This window comes from Paroedura picta, chromosome 3 (assembly GCF_049243985.1).
Source record: "Paroedura picta isolate Pp20150507F chromosome 3, Ppicta_v3.0, whole genome shotgun sequence".
Classification (NCBI taxonomy): Eukaryota; Metazoa; Chordata; class Lepidosauria; order Squamata; family Gekkonidae; genus Paroedura; species Paroedura picta.
In genome coordinates, this window is record NC_135371.1 from 1,203,432 (window position 1) to 1,225,535 (window position 22,104).

Genomic DNA, 22,104 nt, shown 5'->3' on the forward strand with positions numbered 1-22,104 from the left:
GGCTCCACAGGAAGCACGTCAGAATGGGCAGGTGCCTGTCTTACCCATTTGCAAGGTGGTAGCACCTTCAGGAGATTTTAGAGAGTGGACTGGAGCTATGATGGAGGAAGACCACCGGACAGATCACTCTGCAGGCACGGGGCCAACACCCTCTGCCCTGACCCGATAGCTGAGGCAAGCCCAGTCCCTGGTGAATATTTGGAGGGGAGGCCTGCAAGGACTTGGGTGGGAGTCCCTCCGAAGAACACTGGGGAACATGCTGCAGCTCCAGACCCCACCTGCAGACCACCTTAGGGTCTCCTGGCTACATGACACACACCCCAGGCGATAAATAAATAACCCAGCATCTGTAAGCGAGGGAGGGGGTCACCTTTGGAGTTCCAACACGTGGTGGGCAGGGCCACAAAATGGCTGCCACAGGAGGCCGAAGCAGCCACAAAAATGGCTGCACCAGTACAGATCCTGGCACGGTGGTGGCAGCAAATGTTTAAAAACTCTGCCCAGCCAATCTAATCTCCAGCAGCCAACCAGAAGCACCACTGGGCCTCACCCACTTTCTCAAAAACCCTGTCAGGCACCTGGAAAGTTACTGGCAGGAATCCCTGCTTTAAAATCAGTATAGGTGACATCTAAGACAAAGAAGAAGAGTTAGTTCTTATATGCCACTTTTCTCTACCCGAAGGAGGCTCAAAGTGTCTTCCAGTCGCCTTCCCTTTCCTCTCCCCACAACAGACACCCTGTGAGGGAGGGGAGGCTGAGAGAGCCCTGAGATTACTGAAGAAGAAGAAGAAGAGTTGGTTCTTATATGCGGCTTTTCTCTACCCGAAGGAGTCTCAAAGCGGCTTCTGATGGCCTTCCCTTTCCTCGCTGCACAACAGACACCCTGTGAGAGAGCCCTGAGATTACTGCTCAGTCAGAACAGCTCTATCAGGGCTCTGATGAGCCCAAGGTCACCCAGCTGGATGCATGAGGAGGAACATTAAAATCATCAATGAAAGAATACATGCATTTATTGTAAAGTGATTGAAAACAATTTATTGGCCCAAATAATAGCCTCAACACAGAATAAAATTATACCATCTCCTCAAAGAAGGACCACATGTGACCCTGACCATCTGCATTTCAGCTGAAGAAGTGCTGTTTTTCTGTACCCCACTTCCAACTACCTTAAGGAGTCTCAAAGTGGCTTACAAACACCTTTCCCTTCCTCTCTTTGCAGCAGAAGTCCTGTGAGGTAGGCGGGGCTGAGAGAGCTCTGCAAGAACTGCTCTGTGAGAACAGCCCTAAGAGAACTGCTTGGCCCAAAGTCACCCAGCTGACTACATGTGGAGGAGGAGTGGGGAATCAAGCCCAGTGCACTAGATGAGTCTGCCACTCTAACCACCACACCATGCTGGAGATATACAGCCAGCTTATTCAGGTTAGGAACTTCCTGACGCACGCACGAAAGCAAGCAAGCAAGCAAGCAAGCAAGCAAGCAAGCAAGCAAGCAAGCAAGCAAAAGATGCACAGAATCTCCTCCTGGGTCCAGGTTACAGCCAGCAGCTCTTAACCATGACGCCATGGAGGCTTTTGCTTCAGGGGTCAAACATACAAACTGCGCCTTGCACAATGGTGCCAGACTTTGAACTAACCATCATTTCGAAAAGCTGGACCCAGTGGAAATGGCCTCAAAATCCAGGCAGAGATCTGACTAAGAAGCCTCTTCCTAAATAACCTCCTTCCCAGGTTGAGGACACCTCTTTAGGATGGGAATTCTAATGTTTATTTATTTACTATTATTATTAATTTCTTAAATTTCTATCCTGCCCTTCCCCAAGGACTCAGAGCAGCTTACAATGATGTATAAATTGCAATGGTTAAAACACTTGAAAACTAATAATTTACATTCAAAACCATCCAAGTTCAGAGCTCCTTCTCTACCGGAGAGGAAGGGAATAAAGTTATAGAGTTGTTCCCAGCTGTGTCCAGGCATGTGTTGTTTCTGCATGCAAGTAGGGAGGCCAGCGCGTGGATGTAGGCCTCAGCCACAGGCCTGGCAGAGCAGTTCTGTTTCACTGGCCCTGAGGAACTGTTTGGAGTCCCGCAGGGCCCGGATCTCGCCCAGAAGGTTGTTCCGCCAGGCGGGGCCAGGTCTGGAAAGGCCCTGCCTCTGGTTGAGGCCCATTTCATTTATCTGGGCCAGGGGACCATGAGACGGTTCTGTGTGCTCAAACATTTGTAACTCCAGAGAACATCAATCTCAGCTGCATCAATTCTGCTCCAGAGAACATCAATCTCAACTGCAGTACGGAGCCAGGAGCGTAGAACAGTTTGGGAATATTGTACAATGTTTTTGTTTTGAGGCTATTATTGGGATGTAGGAGGTTTTTCTCTTTATCCTGAATGAGACTCTTGGTTTGTCAAAAGGTCCCCAAGGAGGAGATCTTCTACCTCATCTGTTTATTTGTTTTTAAACTGGAGATGCAGGAGGTTCAACCTTAAGAGCTTTTTTTATACCCCACTTTTTACTACCCAAAGGAGTAACAAAGTGGCTTACAAACACTTTTCCCTTTTCCTCCTCACCACAGACACCCTGTAATATTTGGAGCTTGCTTCATCCATATTTTCAGTAATATTTCAGGTTTATTGAGTCGGATCCCACACCACATGAGAGGAGCATTCCTCTAAAAGCAAGGAAATTTCCTTTTTTAAAAAAAAGCAAAACAGAGAGAGATTGGAATACAAGCTGCGGTTAATAAACTTGTTATGAGCTCTAAGCCTTCTTTCACAACGACGATTTTCAAACAGATGAACAAGACACAGAATGGTTCTACCAGCACTTGGGGTACACGAGGACTGCTAATCTCCACAAGAATGTTTGCCTACTCACTTCCAAAAATGGTTTAGAAGATCCACATCTCCCGCCTGCACAGGCTCAGCAGTAAAAGCAGCAGAACAAAGTCGGAGTCCAGGATCACCTTTAAGACCAACAAATTTAATTCGGGGGAGAAGCTTCCACATGCAGGCACACTTCTTCAGATAGCATGTCCCCTGGAAGAAATGTGCATGCACATTAAAGCTTCTAAACAGAATTAAATTTTATTGGCCTTAAAGCTGCCACTGGACTTGAACTTTGTTCTGCTGCTTCAGACTAACACAGACTAACACAGTAAGAACAGTTGATTTAGGTGCTGGTCTGAAGCAGCAGAACAAAATTCGAGGCCAGGGACACCTCTGAAAGCAACAACCTTGAATTCAAAGTATATGGAGGAAGAGCTGCGTTTTTGTACCCCACCTTTTACTCCCTGAAGGAGTCTCAAAGGGGCTTACAATTGCCTACCCTTCCTCTCCCCACAACAGACACCTTATCAGATAGGTGGGGCTGAGAGAGCTCCGAGATAAATTCCTGTGTGATAACAGCTCTAACAGGACTGTGACTAGCCCAAGGTCACCTAGTTGGCTGCAAGCAAGCAATCCATTTTCTCCAGGGGAACTCAGCTCTGCAATCTGGTGAGAAGCTGTCAGTCTGGGGGATCCCCAGGTCCCGCCTGGAGGCTGGCACCCCTAATTTCAGTAGCCCAACAGTTCACCAGGTGCATCAGAGTCATGCCAATAAGGTGATTCTGCCTTCAGAAGAGAAGAAACAAAAGAGCTGCCGTCCAAAGGAGACGTAATCCCAGAGGTCATGATGCTGGTTTACCCACTTTGTGGGCCGAGCCAATATTCCATAGAGGCAAGAAACAGGATCAAGCCAGAGAGACCTATGCCATCCCCAAGACCAGGAGCGAAAAAGAAGCAAGATCAAAATTGCTGTTTGTGGGCAGAGACTGTGAACCATTTCAGAGGAAGCTGCCAGCGTAAATTAGTCAGACCCACCAGACTCTTTCGGAAGAATTAGAAGGACTCCACCTTCAAATTACAGCAGCTCTTATTTATTTTAGGAATAAATCCTTAGTCTGGGGCTCAGTTCCTAAAAAGGAGTCCCAAGGTGATTTACAAGCACCTTCCTCTCCCTACACCCTGTGAAGTAGGTGAGAGAGAGAGATCTGAGAGAGCTGCTCTAATGGGACTGTGACTGACCCAAGAGCACCTGTCTGGCTGGATGTGGAGGAGGAGTGGGGAATCAAACCCAGCTCTCCAGATTAACCACGACACCAGGCTGGCTCTTGAAGAAGTCTCTTTGAACCAACAAACGTGCTTTGTGTTTGGGATTTTCTGTGATAGCAGCTCTGGTTCTCTCGTTAAGACCTACATTGGCCATTGGCCAGGACTCAGGAGAGTCTGAATTCTGTATCAATTCCCAGGAGCTAGAAACATGGCTAGTCTGGCCAGCCAGATTTAATTCATCCATTATTTAAGGTTAAGCAGACATATTAAATTTATTTCCACTTTCTGGGTTACAACCGTATTACGGTCCGATTTCTCCATTAAGGTCACTGTGCTGTTTGCTGGCACCTCTGTTTTCATCCCCCGCACTGGTTTTACGTTTGAACTATTATAATCTGCTCATTCAGATAGATAGTAAAGTATTGGAAATTTCCTTCTTGGGTTGGTTCGTAACTCAGGGTATTCTGGGAGCAGGCGGCATTCTGGGAAACGGGGACAACCTCCGAGCCTAGAGCAGGTGTAACCAAGTGGGCGATCGCAGGATCCTTTTTCCAGCCCCCCGAGTGGACCCTCTGATGCGAAATGAGATTGGTCTTCTTATTGAAGCTCTTCCCACACTCCAAGCACTGGAACGACTTCTCCCCTGTGTGGATTCGTTGGTGGGAAGTCAGATTGTGGCTCCAGCTGAAGCTCTTCCCACACTGCAGGCATCTGAAGGGCTTCTCCCCCGTGTGTGTCCTCTGGTGCGACGTGAGGCTCGAACTCCGGCTGAAGCTCTTCCCGCACTCCAGGCATTTATAGGGCTTCTCCCCAGTGTGGATCCTCTGGTGAGAAGTCAGGTGTGCATTCTGGTGGAAGCTCTTCCCGCATTCGGAACAGGTGTAGGGTTTCTCGCCGGTGTGGATTCTTTCATGGGAATTGAGATCTCTCCTTTGAGAAAAGCTCTTCCCGCACTCGGAGCAACTGTAGGGTTTCTCCCCCGTGTGGATTCGTTGGTGGGAAGTCAGGTTGTGGCTCCAGCTGAAGCTCTTCCCGCACTGCAGGCATTTGAAAGGCTTCTCCCCCGAGTGGGTTTTCAGGTGGGAAGTCAGGCATTCGTTCTGAATGAAGCTCTTCCCACACTGCAGGCATTTGAAGGGCTTCTCCCCCGTGTGGACTCTCTGGTGGGTGATGAGTTTCGCCCTCTGCCGGAAGCTCTTCCCGCACTCCAGGCATTTGAAGGGCTTCTCCCCAGTGTGGATCTTCCAGTGAGCCTTCAGGCTGGACTTCCAGCTCAGACTTTTCCCACACACCAAGCATTTTCTCTTCCGCTTCCCTTTCTCCATTTTTTCTTCAATGGGGATTTTGTAGACGTCGACACCCTGAGAAGGTGAGGATTTACTCCTCCTCTTCTGCACTTGGCCCTCGGTTTTCCTTCTCTGTCGGTCTGCCCCTTTGCCCGGGTCTTTCCCCCTGGACAGCCCTTCTGCTTCCGTCTCTTTTCCGTTCTCCCACGCGATACCTGCTCGAATAGGCAGAGGGAGAGAAGGTAAAGTCTTGAGGCAGAAAGGTAGACTCTCAGCAGTGGACCAACAGCAGGCCCAACCGCAGGGGTCTCCACCCCCCCATCAAGACAATCCTCGTGTGCCTTTCCCCTCACCGCTCCGACATGGAGGAGGGTTGTGGGTGGGTCTGAAGCAGCAGAACAAACTTTGGGTCCGGGGGCGCCTTCGAGAGACGGGAGTCTGCAAGATCTGTCGTGTGCATGACTCATATCTCACTGGGGGCATCAGAGGAGAGGGGAAGTTAGCAAGTTAAGTCTCCTCCTGTGCCCCAATCGGCTCTTTTTCATCTTTTCCTCTTGGCTTTGGCCAACCTGCAAACTGGGAGACGCTTACCTAGAGAAGCCACCAGCCCGTAAGTCTCCTCCATGACTTCCTTGTGCAGGCTCCTCTGGCCTGGATCCAGCGCGGCCCACTCCTCCTCGGTGAAATACACGGCTACCTCCTCAAAGGTGACCGGCCCCTGAAAGAAGGAATGTTTGGCCTTCATGGAGAACAAAAAGAAGAGGAGAGCTGGGCTTTTATACCCCGCTTATCACTACCCAAAGTGGCTTACAAATACCCTTCCCTTCCTCTCCCCACAGTAGATGCTCAGTGAGGCAGGTGGGGCTGAGAGAGCTCTAGGAGAGCTGTTCTCACAGAGAACTGGGAGTGGCCCAGAGTCACCCAGCTAGCTGCACAGGAAGGAGGAGTGGGGAATCAAACCCAGGCTCCAGAGTAGAGGCTGCCGCTCTTAGCCACTACGCCCAGCTGGCCCTCAGCCCTTCCCTTGAAGCATACGGGGCCTTCTGAGTGGTTCCTTTGGGCCCAGAGAAATGTGGGGCAGAGGGAAGCCGCAGTCAGAATATCGCTTCCAGGGTATCCTCCCTTACCTGACCCAGGGGAGTAGAAATTCTATCTGCTTCACCGCAAGGACCAGCCGATCTCACAGGGACTGATGGAAATGATCCATCACCTGTGAACCACAGAAGCGTGGGCATGAAAATGACCCAGGGCTGGGGGAACAGATGCCCAGTGAAGGCCGGGACAGATCAGACCGTGGCTGCTATGCAGGAACAGATTTCTCGCATCCCAGCACAAATGAAAGCACAAATGTTCCAGGCCTCTCGGAAGCAGTATAGTTGCCCCTTCCCACTGAGTTGTGGGTACAGAATAAATTCAACAAGCAGAGGACGGGTGTGAAAATTCAAGGGATGGGGGGTGGGGTCATATAATGTTCCTTCCTAAGAGCACCAGCCCTGCTGGGTCAGACCAGGGAGGGTCCCTCCAGTCCAGCCTCCCATCCCACCCAGGGGCCAGCCAGTTCCTCCGCAGGGCCAGCCACAGGGCAGAGAGGCTGAGGCCTTCCCCTGAGAAGACCCTCAGAAGAGCCCTGCTGGGTCAGGCCAGGGAGGGTCCCTCCAGTCCAGCCCCCCGTCTCCCCCAGGGGCCAGCCAGTTCCTCTGCAGGGCCAGCCACAGGGCAGAGAGGCCGAGGCCTTCCCCTGAGAAGACCCTCAGAAGAGCCCTGCTGGGTCAGACCAGGGAGGGTCCCTCCAGTCCAGCCCCCCGTCTCCCCCAGGGGCCAGCCAGTTCCTCTGCAGGGCCAGTCACAGGGCAGAGAGACCGAGGCCTTCCCCGGATGATGCCTCCTGGCTCTGGGATTCAGAGGATTAGTGCTGTTGAATATGGAGGCTCCCTTCGGTTGCCCTTTGGCAGACTTCTGCTTCATGAATCGAATCCCTTTGGAAAGCTGTTAATTCCAGCAGCCATCATGACATCCTGTGGCAGTGACCTTCACATTTTAACCCCTCTCTGCGTAAAGTAGTATTTCCTGAACCTACTGCCCATCAGCTTCACTGGATGCCCCTGAGTTCACTTTCTGGGAGTGGGAGAAAAGGCTCAACCTTTTCCACCACAGGCCTAATTTTACAAACCTCTGTTGTTTTCCCCTTTAGTTGTCTCTTTTCTAAACAGAAAAGTTCCAGTCTTCAGCATTTTCTCAAATTAAGCAGGTGTGTGTGTTTCTGTGTGTGTGTGAGAGAGAGAGAGAGAGAGAGAGCGAGAGAGAGATCTGCTGTAATGTTGCATAACACTCCTGGGCATTTATTCTTGATGTTGAACTTGTAGTGGGAATTTTAACGCCCATCTCTTCTGCTTTGGCAGCATTGGTAGGCTTATAGCAAAGGCAGGGAACAATTCTCCCGGCACCCCTTACCCATCGAGGCCTCCCCGGAGCCCCCCTCCGATTTTGGTTTCTTCCCCGTCTGCAGCAGCCCCCGTGGGGTCGCTTCCGGGCCCTTCTCTGCCTCTGGGAAGGTCTTTTCCAACAGGCCAACCTGGAAGAGAAGCAAAGGTCCTCAGCAGAGAGGAATTCAAAAGGGACCAGGGCAGGCGACAAGGTCGGGGTGGGAGGGTAGGCCATCTTGGGCCTGGAGGATTCTGAAAACAACCTGCCCCCATTGTGAAGGGGGGGGGCATCCTTTTCCTCCCCCACCTCTGGGAATCACTCAAATGAGTCGGCCTCACCTGCCCGTCCCGCTGGCTGCTCTCGGCCTGGCTGAGGAGGAAGCCTTCGGCCAGGGCCACCGCCTGGGCGCTGCTCTCCGGCCCGCATCCTCTCACCCAGCCCTGCATCTCCGGGGGCAGGAGGGCCAGGAACTGCTCCAGGACCACCAGGTCCAGCATCTGCCTCTTGGTGCTCCTCTCTGGCTCCAGCCAGCGGCGGCACAGACGGTGGAGCCGGCTGCACACCTCCCGGGGCCCCACCGTCTCCTCGTAGCTGGACCCCCTGAATCGCTGGCGCCACGCATCCTCCACTGGGATTTCGGCCATTGTTCCTTCCCCGAATGCCCCTCGCTTCCCCGCATGACGGACGAGAGCCCCTTTCCATAGGTGGGAGCCGGCTGAGGCCCTCTCGTCCATTTTCTCGCCTTCCTGGCGGGACCCCCGCTGGGCCCAGGAGCAATTTCGTTTTCTTCTGCCAGAGTTCTCTCTACGGTCAAAAACGAAGCCTCAGCAGGCCGGATTCCGACTTCCTGCAGAAACAAACCCACCCCTTGTTCTGCGAACAACCCCTCCACCGCCTGGAGAGGTCGGGGTCGGCCCTGTGGCTCTGCGAGGGGCCAGGCTCCTGCCCAGGGGCAGCACGGAGGGAGGGGCAGGAGGGCACCCTCGGCCCCCTCCCTCGGAAGGACCCCTCCTCTCCAGGGCAGGCGGCACAGACCTCAGTCCTGCCCCCCCCCATGAGAAAGGGCTGCTTGGAGGGGAAGTGCGGGGATGCCACCCTCCAGGGACGCTTGGGTCTCTCTCCAGACCGCAAGGCTCAGCCCCCCCCCCCAAGAAAGGTGCTGCTGGGGGGGGGACTCTGTGGCCTTCTGCCCGAGGGATGTCCAGGGATGCCAGCCTCCAGGTGGGGACTGGGGATCCCCCGGAAGGACCCCTCCTCTCCAGGCGGCAGAGCTCAGTCCCCCCCTGGAGAAAAGGGCTGCGGGGGGGGGGGCTCTGGTGCCTTGCAACCCCTTCGTGTTCCTCCCCTCCCCCTCCCCTCCCGAAGGCCTCTGGGGCCGGGGGGGGGCGCTGGCGGGGGTCTCTCCAGGGCCCGGTTGGGGCGGGGGTCTTCCTCCCCTCCCCCCTCACCGCGCGGGGTCCGGATCCGGCGCTGCCAGCCGCCCAGGCCGCTTTCCCCGCAGAGGGAGGCGGGGCGGGGGGCGGGTCGACCCCTCCCCTCCCCCTCCCCCTCCCGACCCTCCCGCCTTTGGGGGTCCGTCTAGGAAGGCGGAGGCGCTCCGTTTTTTAACCCTTCCGGGCCGGCGGAGGCGGCCTCCCCGCGAGGCTCCCTCCGGATTCCCCTCCGAAGCGGATCCCGCGGCCCTCCCGCCCTCCCTTCCATCCCGGACTGAGCTTTCTCCTTTCTTCCTTCCTCCCGCACGCCGCGGCGACGCCTTCGACAGGCGCGGAATTGCCATGCTCCCGGCCGGGGCGGGAGATTTCCCGGCCGCTTATCCCCCTGCTCCTCATGGCGGCAGCTGGCCCTTCCCTGCTCCCCCCCCACCCCAAGCATGAGTGAGCTCTCAAGGTCCCTCTGCAGGCCTGCACTCCTCTCCCCCTCCACAGTTCTCCTTGATCCGCTCTCCTCCGGGGGGGGGGGGGGCGTGGCAGGGAGGCGTGGCCAGCCGTATCACTGACTTGTGTCAAGGGCTCCTCCCCCGTCCAAAGGCTGAAAAGGGTTGGCTGGGAGTGTCGGAGAGTTTGACAGCTCTGCTCAGGGAAAGAGGTCCAGAGAGCCAGTTTGGGTGGCCACGCCTCAGCCACGACCACCCCCCTAACTCGGAGGCATGGGGAGGGGGGGAGCACACTTCTTCATTCACAGCCAAGTCTCCTTTCCTGGGGGGGGGGGAATGAAACAAGACTCTTTTTATCTTACCTTTGATATTTTATTATGTAAAAACCTCAATACCTGGCTGGGTCAATTTGTAAGGCAGAGATCCGTGTGGAGCCACCGTTACGCAGGGAAGAGTCCGTCCCGCCTCCCGCTCCGCTGGAGAGCAAACCGGTAGCTAAAAACCTTTCTGCACGAAGCCTTGGCAGCCGGCAAAGCAGGGACGTTGTGCTAGCATACCAGCAAGCTCCATCTAACTCCTAGCCCAAGGAAAGCACCAAAACTCAAACGGGAGACACGGCCCTGCACAGACACATCAACACAGTCCTGCAGCAGCTGGGCCCTGTGACGATTACAAGGGAGGGAGGAACAGAGTATGCCCCCCCCTCACACACACAAACACACACACACACGCACCACTTTCATCCTCAGCATCCAACAGCCCCAGGTCTGAAGCCTGAGTCCAGGGCTTGGAAGAATAAAGCTTCCTTGGTCTTCGAGGTGCCCCCTGGACTCAAACTTTGTTCTGTTGTTTCAGACCGTCGCAGCTGCCCATCGGAGTTTATTCACAGGTATATTGCTCTTGAACATGGAGGTTCCGTTTAGCGATCATGGCTATGAACGATTGGTGAGGCCAGTTCTAGAATGGGAGCGACTCCCTTTTTACAGCCCCTGCTCCGTCTTGTGGTTGTGAGTTCGGTAAGTCAATGACGGAAGTGTCTCCTTTCCGCTGCTCTTCCATTCCATGGAGAAAAACGGGCTTCAGCGTTGTGAGATGGGAAAGAAACGCAATTTTACTTTCTTTTTTCCTATTCCCATTCTTTAAAGACTGCTCAAGCCTCCATAAAACCTCAACCACATCTTTTTTCTAAACTAAAAAGCACACAAACTCTTATTACATTAAAAAAAAAATTCTTCCAAGAAGTTCAGTTGACCCCTTTCTTATCCTCATAACAGCCCTGTGAGGTAGGCTAGGCTGAGAAAGAGGGACTGGCCCCAGGATCACCAGCAAGGTTGTTGGCTGCGTAGGGATTTGAACCCAGTTCCTTCCTGGTCACAGTCCAGCAGCACATCGGTCTGGCTCATACGACACTCTCAGGGATGATTCAGACTTCCATTTTATGGAGTTTTCTTTGCCTCATAAGAACTCCCCACAAGTGACCAGAGAACTGGGGCATTAACTGTGACAGAAGTTTGTTTCTCTTGCTCACTTTATATGCATGTGGGGAAGGAGTCCTGGCTAAGCCTTGGGCATTTCTTCATACTGTCCCACCCCGCCCTGTGCAAATACTTCTGGGTGTTATGGAGACCCAGAACACTAAGTGCGTGCAGAGTTCCTTCTGCCCAAACTTTGTCCACAATGTCCGTGCTGCTTATGCTCAGCTTTATTCTACCAAGAGCCAACCATTTAAAACCAAGTGACTTCTGCTCTCCACTTGATCACGGAAGAGATCTATTCTCAGTTCTTTTAAAAAGGGGGCTAAAATTGTGGACTGGGACGGGGTAGCCACACGGTAGCAGGCTAAAGTACGTTGACATGGGTAGGCAAGTGCTCTTTGAAAATCCTGAACGCAGGCGTACAGTAAAAAGGGTCCTTTTTAAAAATAGCATTTCGTGTAGAAGGCAATCAGAATCTACGCAGCATTTCTAGAAAGCCAGAAGAAAAAAGTTCCAAAATGGCAAGAAAGGGTATCAAAGTAGAAAAATACAAATGGCCAGCCAAAGCCAGACTGGGCTGAAATGCATACGGATAATCGCAGTCTCTTCGTCCGAGATATTTCGGGATGCATTAGGCACATGCTTTCCTCTCGGATGGAGGAACCGGAACCGGAAAGTCCGCCATGTTAGCGGAGACGCTCAAGAACAGCTTCAAGGCTCCTTCCCAAACATATTTGACAGGAGACCAAAAACTCATGTGCTTCAGTGCTGGGAGAGGGTGGAGCGGAAGAACTCTTGTGTTAGCGACCAGCTGACCAACTGGGAGAGGAGCCTGATGTATCAAGCAGGTGACTCTGAAGCAAAGTGCCTGAGAACACGGGAGGAGCGGCAGGGCTCCTGGGCCACGTTTGCCCTTCCTGTAAGCCGGGAAAGGAGGACCCTTTCCTTAGTGAGACCATTAAGCCAGATTTGGAGTTCCCCCTACAAGGCGGTCGGATGCAAAGGCACTGCCCCCTCCACGCCAGCTTCTGAAAAAGAGAAGGCAGAAAGGGCTTTTTCCTGCAAAGAAAATGTTAAAAAACCAACCGTCCCACAGTTAATAAAAATCAGGGTTTGCAACCGTTATTAAAGGCTGGTCCGCTGGGAAAGCTTTAGCCTGACTGTCCAGGTGCTTCCAGACGGGGGTCAGTCCTTCGATGTGGAGCAGGATCTGCGAGGAGCCGGACGCTCTCTCCACGCTCCAAACGTACCGGGGGTTGGAGGGGTCCCCCCCCGCCGCGTGGGCAGCCTGGTGGGCTTTGAGGTCCGCCTCTTCGCAGAAGCTCACGCTGCACTCTGAGCACTTGTAGGGCTTCGTGTGGATCCGGTGGTGCCGGCTCAGGTAAGACCTCTGGGTGAAGCTCTTGCCGCACTCCAGGCATTTGTGGGGCTTCTCCCCCGTGTGGATCCTTTTGTGCGAAGTGAGGTTGGTGCTCTGGGAGAAGCTCTTGCCGCACTCCAGGCACCGGTAGGGCTTCTCCCCCGTGTGGGTCCTCTGGTGGATGGTCAGCTCGGTGCTCCGGATGAAGCTCTTCCCGCACTCGTTGCATTTGTAGGGCTTCTCCCCCGTGTGGATGAGCTGGTGGGACGTCAGGTGGGTGCTGCGGATGAAGCTCTTCCCGCACTCCAGGCACTGGTACGGCTTCTTGCCCGTGTGGACGATCTTGTGCGAGCGGAGCTGCTCGTTCCACTTGAAACTCATGCCGCACTCCAGGCACTGAAAAGGCTTCTCCCCGGTGTGGATCCTCAAATGCGAGGTGAGGTGGGAGCTCTGGATGAAGTTCTTCCCGCAAACCAGGCATTCGTAGAGGTTCTCCCCAGTGTGGATTCTCCAGTGGGCGTTGAAGCTCGACTTGCAGCTGTAGCTTTTCCCGCACACGGGACACTTGCTCCTTTCCTTTCCCTTCCCGATTTTGACTTGGATTGGGATTTCAGGAAAGTCGCCACCCGGAGAACTGGAGGAGTCGTTCCCCGTTTCTTCTTTTATCTCGATCTTCCACAGATGGTCTTCTTCCGGGCTTCCCAGGCCTTCCGGTGAGGCCTGCAGCGCTTCTCCCTCGGCTCTGCTCTCCCAGCCTGCAGGGAGAAAAGAGAGAACCGCTGAAGACCCCAAGGCAGAAGTGGAACTTTATAGCAGGGAACAAACCCAATCGACCGAGGTTACAAATGAGCAGAAAAGATACCCTCTGGCAGAGTTCCACACACGAAGGAGGAGAGCTGGTTTTTTGCACCCTGCTTTCTATTCCCCAAAGTGGCTTACAATCACCTTCCCTTTGCAGGGTTCATCTGTGTTTGTGCTGACGAAGGCTACAGTTGAGGGCACCCCCTCCTGGCCCGTGTCCAGCGCGGCACGTGTTGCGGCCACTGTGAGAGTCTAACCTCCAAACATTAGACAATAGGGGCTTGTAGCTAACAATGCATCATTGACAATGTATCCACAGAAAGCGGCACAAAAAAAGCAGCTTTATATAACAAAATGCGCATGTGCAGTGGTCATTTTTATATTTCAATAAAAAGCCAGGGTCTCGAGGGAGTTGGGGGTCAGGAGTCTCCGTGTACGTGTGGATCATTCCAACACCCTTCTTCTCCCCTCAACAGACACCCTGTGAGGGAGGTGGCGCTGAGAGAGCTGAGAGAACAGGGACTGGGCCAAGGTCACCCAGCTGGCTGCCTGTGGAGGAGGAGCGGGACATCAAACCCGGCTGGCCGGATGAGAAGTCGCCACTCTTAACCCCGACACCAGGCTGGCTCTGACACCATCTGCCAACTGGGCCCCACGCTGTAGAAGGGCATTGCTATCGTGTGGATTCGCTGATGGGCAGTAAGGCTCTGTAGTTTCACGCCGTGAGCATTGTACTAGCATGTCTGCCTTTCCCCAGAAGCACCGAGGCTTGCCTTCTCCCACACCCAGGGCACTTACTCCTTTCTTTTCCTCTCTCCCTTCTTTCTAGGATGGGGAGTTCCTGGAATTTGCCACCCGGAAAAGCAGAGGAGTCACCCCCGATTTCCTGTTTTATTTCAATTTTCCACATGGGCTCCTCAGATGCATATCCTGCTCCCTCCAGGGGCATCACCTGCGGCTCTTCTTCATTCTCGTTTTCCTGCATCTCACATTCTGGAATCAAGAGAGAGAACCAGTCAGGGACCAAAGCCTTTTACTCGAGGACAAAACCATGCAATGGCCATTAAGAAGGAACATGAGGCATTGAAAAGCATTCATTTCTGCCCCATGTAGATTCCCTTGTGGGAGTTCCTGAGCATTCCTTTCTGACAGGTTTGGGCCATGTGCACCTTTAAGACCAGCTCTGTCACACAATTAAATGAAAGTTACAAGACCACATCTATAAGCAGAAAACTAGGATATGGATTAGTGCCCTGCATAATGAAGTCTACCACATACAAGGGCCTGAGCAAAATAACAAGCTACATTTATAACATCATAAAGATGTTACATCCCTCTCGCTCATCCACTGTCACCTGCCACCCCCCTGAACCTTCACAGAATCAGCCTCTCCGTCAGATGGCTCTCCAGCCTCTGTTTAAAAATTTCCAAAGATGGAGAACCCACCACTTACCGAGGAAGCCTGTTCCCCTGAGAAGGAGTTCTAATGCATCTTCCAATTGCCTTCCTTTCCTCTCCCCAAAACAGACACTCTGTGAGGGAGGTGGGGCTGAGAGAGCACTGACACAATGGCTCTATGAGAACAGCACAATCAGGGTTGTGACAAGGCCAAACTCATCCACCTGGCTGCATGTGGAGGGGTGGGGAATCAAAATGGGTTTCCAGATTAGAAGCCACTGTTTTTAACCACTACACCATGTTAGTGTGGGGCTGAGAGAGCTCTAAGAGAACTGCTCAGCGAGAACAGCTCCAAAAGGACTGTGACTAGCCCAAAGCCATCCAGACAGCTGCATGTGGAGTGGGAAATCAAACCTGGCTCTCCAGATTAGAGGGTGCTGCTCCTAACCACTATTCCAAGCTGGCTCTCATTCATTTGGGTTCCATTCTAGGTAAAGGAGATAAAAATGTCAAGATTGAAGCTTCATGGACTGTGGAGCTCTTTTCAGACTGTGAGCCTTCAGAGGTGCCCTGATTGACATTCTACAATGAGCATCAAAACGGTATCTACAGCTGGAGCACCCACAGCCCTATCTGGCACTTACTCTTTTCCTTTCCTTGGTCTATTTTTTCCTGGATTGGGTTTTTATGGAAATTTGCTTCCTGCGACGCCAAGGATCTGTTCTCCCTCCTCCGTTTCGTGTCCGTTTTCCTCCTCGGCAGCAGCTCTCCCCCATCAAACCGGGCTCTGTCCAGCAGAACTGTGCTCGGCCTGCCCTCCTTCCTGCTCTCCCGGATGTCACCTTCTGGGGTAGAGAGGAACCAAGCAAATCTCAGGAGATAAATCCTAGAGTTGGAAGGGCCCTCTAGGGTCATCCAGTCCAACCCCTGCAGAATGGAGGAAACTCACAGCTCCCTGCCCACCCACAGGGACCCCGATTCCATGCCCAGATGATGCAGTTTCCTGCTAGCGGACCAAGCCGGGCATCTCCTTAGCCACGTTGGATGGATTTTTGAGAGTCTGGCCTTTATTTATTAGACATTTATAGCCCATCTTTTCTCATGGTTCAAAGCACGACACAATAGTAGTTAAAAACACGTCCAGAAGACCATTGCAAACCCTGAGGAAACCGCGGGGGCTACCGCGAGCCAAGGTGGCCCTCGAGGGGGGAGACGGGGGCTCAGGTTAACCAACCTCAGAGGGCTCTGTTGGAGAAGAAATTGTCAGAATCTGCTAGATCCACAGTGCGCCTGATTCAGCAGCACAGGCAGAATACCTTACAGGGAGCATCGAAGGAGGTGTGTAGTTGGCGCATTTAGATTTGGAACCTCTGGGTATTTGTCACATAACCGCCTTCTGTGTCCTAAATGGCTCTACTGGGGACTTCCTGCTCCCCTGAGCACTCTTCCTCCCTGCTTGTCACAACAGTTAGTCAGTTATACTGTTAGGACATACTCTCTCCTCTCTTCTTTACAAAGTTGTTTCTATTGCCAATAAAGCTGTATATTCTTTAAGCCGCTGGTGCTCGGAAGCTCTTCTGCATATTTAAACTCTGCCAACAGGGGGGAAACTTGAATTCTGAACTTCTTGCAGGGCAGTCAGGTAAAAAAAAAATAGGGCAGAGGAGATGTTTTGCGCACCAGAGGGCTGTCTGATTCAAGTCCTGGCCATCTGAGAAGGAGGCCCAAGGCAATTGTGATGCTGAGGAAAGACGTCCTCGGGAAGGGCTGAGAGGGACCTCTCGTCAATCCACTTCTTGCCTAATTCTTCTCTCTGGGGATTGAGCCTGGGGCCTTCAGCATGCAGATGCTGCAGAGGCTCTACCACCGGGCCGCAGCCCCTCCCTCACCCTAAACTAACCACTACATCAGGGGTAGTCAAACTGCGGCCCTCCAGATGTCCATGGACTACAATTCCCAGGAGCCCCCTGCCAGCGAATGCTGGCAGGGGGCTCCTGGGAATTGTAGTCCATGGACATCTGGAGGGCCGCAGTTTGACTGCCCCTGCACTACATCATGCTGGCTTCCCAAATGTAAAACCAAGCGCTGTCCTTTAGGGTCCAGAGGTCTTACCCAGAGAGGCCACCATCCCATAATTCTCCAGCATGACTTCCCTGTGCAGAGCTCTCTGGCTGGCGTCCAGCAGAGCCCACTCGGCCTCGGTGAAGGGCACGGACACCTCCTCCAAGGTCGGGAGACCCTGCAAGAGAAGGTGGAGCGGAGATGAGAATCTGACAGTCGCTCGCTGCTGCAGAGCACGTATGCTGGCGCGCCAAAAAGCCTGACGGGGGAGACATTCTAACCGGCCGGATTTGGATGGGTGGCTTATTTATTGCCTATTTCAGGTACGGCGGGTGTCGCATTAGCCAGGAGGTGCGAGGGCAGTCTGGCGGCCAGCAAGGGATGCTGGGAGGTGGTTTGCCACTGCCTGCCTCTGTGTCATGACCCCTCGTGCTCCTTGGAGGTCTCCCATCCAACTACTAGTCAGGGTCGACCCCGCCTACCTCCTGAGATCTGACTGGCTCAGGCGGGCCTGACCACCCTCGTCAGGGTTCAGATCAGCTTTGCCGATGCCATTTGGGACAGGCTGACTTCCCTTCTCACAGGATAGGGGGAGGCCCTTGATGAACTCTGATTGCAACCTGCAGGTGGCCCCTACCTTAACTAAGTTCCCAGGAGAAGCCTCCTGTTGGGTGCTGGACAGGGACCAAGGATTCCAGTGGCAGAATGTGTTTATTTGCTGAATGTGTATGCCGTCGCTCCTGCCCAGGCAACTCACAGCGGCTCACAACAATAATTCCAGCCATAAAAGACTGAAGAACTGTCCTGCTAAAATCATCCCCCCCCAACTAAACCTGCCTCCTATCTGCCACATGCCCAGGCCAGAGGAGGGGCTAAATACTTTTCCTCGGCCTCGTCTCCGTCAAACGCCTGGCGGAAGAGCTCCATCTTGCAGGCCCTGCAAAACTGAGCCAGTTCTGTGAGGGCTCTCAGCTCTTCTTGGAGCTCATTCCACCAGGCAGAGGCCAGGATCGAAAAGACCTTGACAGAGGTCAAGTGAGCCTCACGTGGGCCAGGGAGCTCCAATCTAGTTGAACTTGCATAGCATGATGCCTGATTTTCCTTGGAGAAATACAGGCTCCTTATTTGCTGCGTAAGGCTATGAGATCAAGGGAAGGGACAAAATATTTTTCTACTCCAAGAAAATATACTCATTCGTTCTCCATCCAAGTACAACTCAAGGAATTCATCAAAGTGTCTGAGCTTCTTTGGCAGGATGCAAACCTTTGACATGGGACTGACTCACAGGGAAGGGAAGAAGCATCCCCTCTAAAGGGAAAGAGATGCTCAGGGCATGACTGCTGCCCCCCCCCCCCCCCGCCTTACGTGAAACGGCTGCTCAGGAACCGTTTCGCCTCCAGCATAACTCGGTGTTGACCTTGGAGGTGTTTCCGGAGACGTTCCTCCATCTGTGAGGGAAACAACCGAGCCAGAAAAAGATCATAACCTCTATAAATATGTGGTACTTCCTTAATACACACTTTAAATTACAAGAAGAAAGGTACTGGCTGTATACTCAGATGTTTTTTTTTTTAAACAAATGCAGTTCAGCAGTCGTATCAGCAGCCGAGGTAGGAGGCGAGCTCCCCCTCCCTGGCCGTCTTCAAGCAGTGGGTGGACAAACCCATGTTAGAGATACTCAAGGCAGATCCTGCGTGGAGCAGGGGGGGTGGACTAGAGGGCCTCTACAGCCCCTACCAATGCTTTGACTCTGAAAAGAGAGAAACTACTCGAGGAAATCTGGATATAGTGTTGCCCTGTATAGATCTCTGGTGCAGCCTCCTTTGGGCAACACTGGACAGGTCTGGTCCCCAAAGGACAGAGGAGGGCAATGGAGATGAGCAGGAGGAAAGGCCAAAGAGGCGGGGAATTTTCAATTTGGAAAAGAATTTGGGGGAGGGGGGAGGTCATACAGGTCAATAAAATCAGGCATGGGGTGACAAGAGTCAACCAATGAACTTCTTCTCCATATCCCGAAATCCTAGAAGTCGAGGGCATCCAATGAAGCTGACGAAAGACAGACCAAAAGGAACTACTTATTTAAGCAGAGAGTTATTAAAATGTGGCATTTGTGGCCAGAGGATGGAGTGATGGCCAGAGGAATAAACAGCTTGAAAAGGGGACTTGAGGCGAAGTCTATCAATGGCCATGTTGGCGGAAGGGAACCTCCACATCCAGGGGCACCAATCCTCTGAATCTGAGAGCCCAGAAGCAACATCGGGGAAGGCCTTGAACTCTCAGCCTTACTGTTGGTCCTCCAGAGGAACTGGTTGGCCACTGGGTGAGACAGGAGGCTGGACTGGGTGGACCCTCACTGGTCTGATCCAGCAGGGCTCTTTTTGTATCCTTGTATGTGGGGGGGGGGGCACAAGGGCAGAGACACACATGCAAAGCTAGATTTGAACTATGCTTCATCAGTCCTTACCCACTGCAATGGTACTTTGGTCTGCAACCTGCAAAACACCCCTGAACGGCAGCCTGTGTCCACTGTCAGGTGAAGACTTCTGTGACACGCAAGAACTGGCGGCTGCTTCTACTGATGAGCCCCACATCTGAAGTGGAAGGGAAAGCCCCACCAGAGCAGTGGGGAGAAGAGTTAGAGAAGGCAAGGGCAGTTCTGTGCCTCCGATGGTTTTCAGAGATGCCTGGTCTTTCATGCTGCAGAGAGCTCTGATGAACAGAAGGGAATGGAGCTGCAGACAATCCAGGGCTTAGATTCCAGTGTTGTTGCAGGAGCTTCTAATTCCTCTGCCCAGCCTCCAGATGCAGCTCCCTGCCTTGTCAGCCCACCTGGTTCACCTGAACCAATTAAGGAATGCCAGCTATGTCTTGGAAGAGAGCTCCAGTCTAAAAGGCACCAACCCTTGTTAGCAAGACAGTTGCTGACTGCTGTTGACAGCCTCTATCAATGGGGCTGGGAGGCCTGAGCTGTGGATCTGCTCCAAATTAGAGACTGCTGCGATTAACCACAACATTTCTCATAAAGTGCACATTAAAGGTTATACCCAGAATAAAATGTTCTTGGTCTTAAAGGTGCCCCTAGACTCAAACTTTGTTCTAGCTGAAGAAGTGGGCAGTGTGCTCAAAACCTTGTATAAATTCTACCAACACCTGCTGGAGCATACATAATAAACATGGCTAGGACTGAACAGGGGAAACCGCAGATTTGCCTGAAACACTCTCACCTGCCCTTTCTGCTTCTCATCTTCCGCTTGACTTAAGACAAAGATTTCCGCCAGGGCCACCGCCTGGAAACTGGTCTCCGGACGGCACTCCCGGACCCAGCTCTGCATTTCCAGGGGCAGGACGGCCAGGAACTGCTCCAGGGTCACCAGGTCCAGCATCTCCTTCTTGGTGCGCCTTTCCGGCTTCAGCCAGCGGCGGCAAAGATCACGGAGTCGGCTGCAAACCTCTCGGGGGCCCTCGGCCCCTTGATAGCGGAATTGCCGGAAGTGCTGGCGCTGGGTCTCTAAGCTGGTGGCTTCTTCCCCCAGGATCTTCTGCACCGTCCTTTCCCAGAATTCCCTGCTGCTCCCAATGTCAACAGCAGGAGGGCCCTGAACCCCTTCGGGGCCTGCCGCTTTCTCCTCGGCCATCTCTCTGTCCGCCAAGATGCTCTCCAATGGTGCCCTCGGGTAATCTCAGCCAGCTGCCTTCCCAAGTCTGAGAACTCACTCGGCAGAGGTGGCTGAGGTCTTGAAAGGCGAAAACTTCATTCTGGGTGCAAATTTATTTCACGAGGCTGGGTTTAAACAAGCAAACAGAAATCAAGGTGATGTGGATGACTCTATCAGATCCCCTCCCTAAAGGAAAGAATGCAAAACATTATCTATTTAAGACATTTTAATGCCATCTTTCCATCCAATTCACAAGGTAGCAAACATTTTATAGGCACAAATGATAGCGGCTAATCTTTCAGGTGCTCCCGGACCCTGGCCCCTTTCTCCTGCTACAGACCGACTAACACGCCCACCCATCTGCCCCAGTTTTGCAGCGTCCAGAACAGAACTCTCTAGGAAAACGGCTTTGACGTCGTTATACTGCGGGGGCCTCCGCAATAATATGAGGGACGCTTTCAGTCACTTGTTTGCATATATTATAATTTGCAGGGCGCTCTCTCCAGACTCTGGCCGCTCCTCCCCTGCCGCCAAAACCGCTTGTCTGTTAGGGGCTCCCGGCTCCTTCGCGCTCCTGCATCCCCCCCCCACCCCCAGGGAAGGCGCAGGACCCTCCCGGGCCTCGGGAGTCCTCGAGCGGGATGCTCCTTCGCCGGCTGCAGGCAGGCAGACTGAGGAGGGGGCGCTGGGGGGGGGAGGAAGCCTCCAGATCTGCCAGCCCCCCAGGAGGGAGGGGGGAGGGAGGGGGGCGGGGGAGGGGGACGGGGGAGGGGGCCCTCCCCTCCGCCCCAGGCCGGCCCCCGCCCTGGATTTCCCTTTAAAAACAAAAGAGCCCCCAAAAGACGGGGCACGGCCTGCTTGGAGTGGGGGGGGGCTGCAACCCCCCCCAGGGCGCCCCTTCCTCGCCCCCCTCCCCCCTCCAGCGGAAAGGCCGGCGGGGGGGTCTCCCTGCCCCCCCCTCCCCACTCACCCGCGCGCGCCCGGTCGGCGGCGGCTAACGGAGGGGGAGGGGGAGTCAAAGGTCACTTTCCCACGGAAGGGGGAGGGGACCGGAAGTGCCCTCCTTCGCTCCCTCCCCCCGTCTTCCGGGAGGCCGCGCTAGGAAGGCGCCCTCGCTGCCTCCTCTCCCACGAGCGCCGGGAAGGCCCGCCAAGGTCGATCCGAGGAGGGAGCTTTGATTCAAGGCAGGAGAATCAATCTTGGCGGGTCTCCAGGGTGCTCTTGGGCTCTTCCTTGTGTTTGCTCCTTGAGAGCCGCAGGGCCGCCCACTGGAATCCACTCTGGTTTATTCGCGTTGTCACTGGGAGGCAGGGCTAAAGATCGGGGGGGGGGGGGCTGGCTGTGCTAGTCTGTAGAGGAATTAACACCTTTTGTGATGTGAATATTAGCAGACCCTCTACAAATTTGGATACTATGCATCCAGTTTGGCATGAGCTATGTAACCAAGACATTATAAGAGATCAGTTATTTCCAACCACCATAAAAACATTATTAGAGAAGGTTGAGACGGGAGGCTGGGCTAGATGGACCTTCACTGGTCTGACCCAGCAGGGCCCTTCTGATGTTCTCATGAAGGCCTCGGACTCCCTGCCCTGTGGCTGGCCCTGCAGAGGAGCTGGCTGGCCACTATGGGAGACACGATGCTGGACTCGATGATATCTACTGGTTGATGGTACACACG

General features: G+C 53.6%; 1 protein-coding gene across 4 annotated transcripts; it reads right to left on the reverse strand.

Moving 5' to 3' along the window:
- Window positions 1–1,009: 1,009 nt before the first annotated feature.
- LOC143833968 (uncharacterized) lies at window positions 1,010–21,518 on the reverse strand. 4 transcript variants are annotated; one of them, XM_077330374.1, is made up of 9 exons: window positions 21,394–21,518; window positions 19,992–20,609; window positions 19,232–19,358; window positions 18,133–18,215; window positions 16,819–16,945; window positions 15,351–15,551; window positions 14,107–14,301; window positions 12,427–13,262; window positions 1,010–5,408 (listed from the first exon to the last, which is right to left on the reverse strand). In XM_077330374.1, the coding sequence occupies exons 2-9, from the start codon at window positions 20,400–20,402 to the stop codon at window positions 4,464–4,466; spliced, it is 2,925 nt and encodes a 974-aa protein (XP_077186489.1). In that variant the 5' UTR covers window positions 20,403–20,609; window positions 21,394–21,518; the 3' UTR covers window positions 1,010–4,463. The 4 variants fall into 4 exon arrangements, with proteins under 4 accessions (XP_077186489.1, XP_077186486.1, XP_077186488.1 ...); XM_077330372.1 differs by lacking the exon at window positions 1,010–5,408 and having other exon boundaries at window positions 10,023–13,262; window positions 19,992–20,548; window positions 21,394–21,467; XM_077330371.1 differs by lacking the exons at window positions 12,427–13,262; window positions 14,107–14,301; window positions 15,351–15,551; ... (3 more) ...; window positions 19,992–20,609; window positions 21,394–21,518 and adding exons at window positions 5,967–6,093; window positions 6,503–6,585; window positions 7,827–7,947; window positions 8,138–8,603; window positions 9,248–9,683 and having other exon boundaries at window positions 1,010–5,590.
- Window positions 21,519–22,104: the final 586 nt, after the last annotated feature.